Source organism: Lathyrus oleraceus, chromosome 3 (assembly GCF_024323335.1).
Source record: "Lathyrus oleraceus cultivar Zhongwan6 chromosome 3, CAAS_Psat_ZW6_1.0, whole genome shotgun sequence".
Classification (NCBI taxonomy): domain Eukaryota; kingdom Viridiplantae; phylum Streptophyta; class Magnoliopsida; order Fabales; family Fabaceae; genus Lathyrus; species Lathyrus oleraceus.
This window is the reverse complement of record NC_066581.1, coordinates 85,116,196-85,120,388: the sequence shown is the minus strand read 5'-3', so window position 1 is coordinate 85,120,388 and position 4,193 is coordinate 85,116,196. Positions and strand designations below refer to the sequence as shown.

At 34.8% G+C, this 4,193-nt stretch overlaps 1 protein-coding gene across 1 annotated transcript; it reads right to left on the bottom strand.

Moving 5' to 3' along the window:
• Nucleotides 1-400: 400 nt before the first annotated feature.
• LOC127129821 (protein RESTRICTED TEV MOVEMENT 3) lies at nucleotides 401-1,987 on the bottom strand. Its single transcript, XM_051058942.1, has 4 exons — nucleotides 1,981-1,987; nucleotides 1,622-1,724; nucleotides 1,353-1,499; nucleotides 401-1,208 (listed from the first exon to the last, which is right to left on the bottom strand). Exons 1-4 carry the CDS (start codon nucleotides 1,985-1,987, stop codon nucleotides 401-403), a joined length of 1,065 nt encoding a protein of 354 aa, XP_050914899.1.
• Nucleotides 1,988-4,193: the final 2,206 nt, after the last annotated feature.

Genomic DNA, 4,193 nt, shown 5'->3' with positions numbered 1-4,193 from the left:
GGGGGGGGGGGGGTGCAATTTTGGGATATGACACATAGTCCACGACTCAACCCAATAATTTCTTCCATTAGAATTTTTAAAAATTGTAAAACACCAATGGATTGAAGTGAATGTAAGCAAATTGGACCAATGATCATATGCATTGAAACATTAATGTAAGCATGCCTAAGGCTTAGCCAGGTTAAAGATCAAAGTGTCAAGCAATAACTAAGATCCTCAAAACAACTGAATAATCAACACAAGAAATCCACCAATTCCATGAACCAAACTAGGGTTCCCACCCCCTCAAAGCAAGCCACAAGGTTCACAAACCTCAAAACCAAGAACTAGGGTTTACCATTGACTGAACTCCAAGATCCAAACTCCAAGGCCTCAAGCATTTATCATTCCAAATTTAGCTTTAGGTCTTTGGTCTCCAACTTCCACATCCCAATTCTGAATCCAAATCTCTTTCTTCAAAGCCTTTTTCTTTCAACAAGTTTCTTTCTCTGTCAAGATTTCCCTGAGCAGCAGCCAGTTTTGCCTTTAACTTGTCCGTTTCCATCTCATGATTTGCAACATCCCCTTTCAATTTTTCAACCTCGAGAGCTTTCTCCACATAACTTCTCATTCCTAAAGATTGGACATGAGGCTCCAACCATGCAAGATCAAATCCAAATTTCTTGAGTTCTTCCCATAAAACTTGAAGATCCTTACTAGCCCGCTCATTCATATCTTTCACTTTTCTAGTCTTTAGGAAATAAAGAACTCTCCCCAATGCCTCAAATGCCAAACCAGTAAACTTGCGACTTCTCTTCAGCGGCGGTTCATTAAGTGAATGGTTATGAGAATACATTTCCTCTAATTGTCCTACACTACTAAAATCCATAATCTCTTCCATTGAGGGTGAGAACAACTTTGGATCATTATGTTTAGTAGGTTCAAGACCAACTAGTGGAGAAACTGATGAAATAGTTTTCAGAATTGGGAGTTGACGATGAACTTCTGAACTTAACAAATGATTTGTTTCACTTCTAGTTGTAAGAGAAGTTTGAAGTTCTGCACCAACAATACAAACATCCTCCAAAATAAACCCCTTTTCAGGATTATGAAACTCGTCTACAGTAATTGATGATTTGAAACCCCAAGATTTCTGTGTTGAATCAAACTTACAGTCGAAATCTGGCAAGGTCATTGAAGTCAATTTAATCAAAATGAAAGCAACAACACTATAATAATTACTAAGAAGCAAAATCCAAGTAACTTTAAATCCAGACTATGATATGCTAATTTCATATATACAAAACATATTTTCGAGCATTAGGACACCTTCTTCGACTGTCAAGCAGGGATGGAGCTGATTGAATACAAACAAATTAAATTTCACATCTCTGCTCCATTCATTGCGCCTTCCATTGCTCCATTCATTTGAGTTATCGGCAGTCTGCATTTGCTCAGCCTCTAAATAAATTGATACATAGTTCTCTCCTCTGTCACCTCGTGGATACAGAACAATTCTCCTAAAGCAAAACCGAATAACATGTAATGTAAAATAATATAATAGAGTTATATACTTTTTATATCAAATCCAATAAACTTTAACAAGTAGAAATTCATTCTTTCCTAGTATCATAGATCATACCATAGATAGCCGCCTAGAACAAAAGGTTCGGAGAAAGCATTCTCACCGACTTTAAAGCTAGATATGTTCTCAACGTTCCATGTGAATTTCATCTCTTCCAACTCTGTGCAAAGTCAAAAACAACAGAAACTTACATAGTACACCAATTGAATACACACATGCTTATTTTATATATAGAGAGAGAGTTTTTGTATTGAGTGGCGTAAGAAGCAACAGAAACGGTAAGACTACAATTAAATTTCATTTATTTCTCATCTTCGTGAACATAAGGAAGTTCATGAGTCTCTTCAATCTAGTACTAGTACTACATAGAATAGTTTGGTTTACCGAAAAACTAGAAAAGGAACTTTATTTGTTACGGGCCATTAATCTGAACACCGTTATAACTTAGGAGACAATCTAATTCATTCACACCTTCTCTATTCCTAAAGTATAAGTGTATTTTCGAATTACTAAATATATTTATTTTTTCATAAAATCTTTAATTAATACTACTATTAAATATTTTGAAATGTAAAAAAGAAATCAAAATTATTGTTTTACATGTATAAGAGATATTTTAAATACATCAATATATAAAATGAACTCATTGCTAAATAAGACTAAAGCACCAATAGAATCGAAGAAGAAGTCTCCAGACAATTAGGGATGACAACATGACGGCGGGTTTTTTCTCTTCCTCGTACCCAAATCATAGTTTAAGTTAAATACTCATTTCCAACCCCTACTAAAATGAGGATGTTGTGACAAACGCCCCACCATGAACGAATAAAACTATTATGTTTACGAAAGAAAAAAGGAGAGGAAAAAGATAAACAAGAGTTGGTTAAAGTCGTTTTACTATTTACTTTTATAATTAAGACAAATTGTTTACAAGCAAATATCAACAAACTTTAACCATCTCTCAACAATTTGAGAGAATATCATATTTATAACTTATAAGCTAACTTAAGCACTAAGCTAGCTTAACCAACAAGCTAACTTATACAATTGCATGCTAGAACAGATTTCGACTACAACATGCACAACTTTGACTCCTGTATGCTTTAACAGACTTCGACTACATCATGCACAACTTTGTTAGACGATAGACTTATATTTAGAGGGGGTGGAGTTAAAACTTTGACAAAAAATAGTTTTAAAAAATTTCTGGCACGTGGAAGTAAGCGGAAGTATTCCGAATCAAATCGTCTAACGGAACCCGCTTTAAAAAAACTTGGATATGCGTAATTGTAATCACGGTATGATAATGAATCACATATTGATCAAACACATTTAATCACAACTAGTTGAATGCAAAGCAACAAGGATAGTCTACTTCCAATGATAATTCACACAAAAATCTATTGAGACAAATTATCGAACACCTAGTGTGCAATCGATATTGTTTGGAATTTATTCGGTTTTGTTGATCTTAAAATCCAATCACAATCTAAAGGATTGTGATCAATTCAACAACAACACTTTCAAAATGTAATTAAAAATATTATTCAAACAAATTGATCACACGATCGATGAAATCAATAATTTACAAATAAGAAAAAGAAGAAGAGAGATAGGATACACAAGGATTTGTTTAGGCAGTTCCCCAGTCGAACTTGCTATGGGTACGTCTACCCTCAATTTGAACTTGAATTGAGATAATGAAATTAATCTTACTTTGCAGATGTATGTATACAAGAGAGATGTAGCAATCCAACCCTACAAACCCAAAGTTTGATGTTGATATTGACACCTTCTCCTCCCTTGATCAAAACTTGATCAAGTAACCCAACAAAACCGATTTGATTCACAGTCTCACGCTACTTCTTTGCAAGAAACCCCTTGTTCTTAAAAGCTTTCAATCAATCGAATCCAAAACGTGCAATTGTTGTACCCTAAGATTTACCAATACGATCCACCGTCATACGCCACTCCTTTGCAAAAACCTCACGTTCTTCAAAGCCTTCACTCGATCGAGTCCAAATTGCTTATCCAAAACCTTCAAATCCCTAAACGATATTGAAGGAAAACCCCATATCGGTTTTCTTATTTGAAACCCTCAAAGATCTCAACACAATTTACAGTACAATCAACCTACATTGGACGTTATCAACCATAATTCTAAATGGTACTCAAACAAAGAATGATTATGTGTAGTTTGTTTGTGTGTATGCAAAGAATGAGGTTGAAGATGATGAGAATGCTTTTAAATCTTGCTTTCGTATAAGTTTTACTCTCTAGAAACCTTACTAAAAATGATGCATGTATGAAATATTTATATGCATGCATGTTTGGAGGTAAAAGGAATGCAAAAGATTTGAAAAAGTTATGAATTTTTGAAAAAATACGTTGCACGAGCCGACCTGTGAAAGTCATAAGCCGACCTATTCGACACATATGCCGACTTGTATAGGTCATGTGTCGACCTGTATAGGTCATGTGCCGACCTGTAGAGGCGACACATCTAATAGAGTCTATAGACTTTAAAAATGCAGTACATGAGTCGACCTATAAAATGAATGTGTCGACACATAGAAAATTCTTTCTTCTATGTGTCGACCTAAAACATGTATGTGTCGACCTGTAGGTT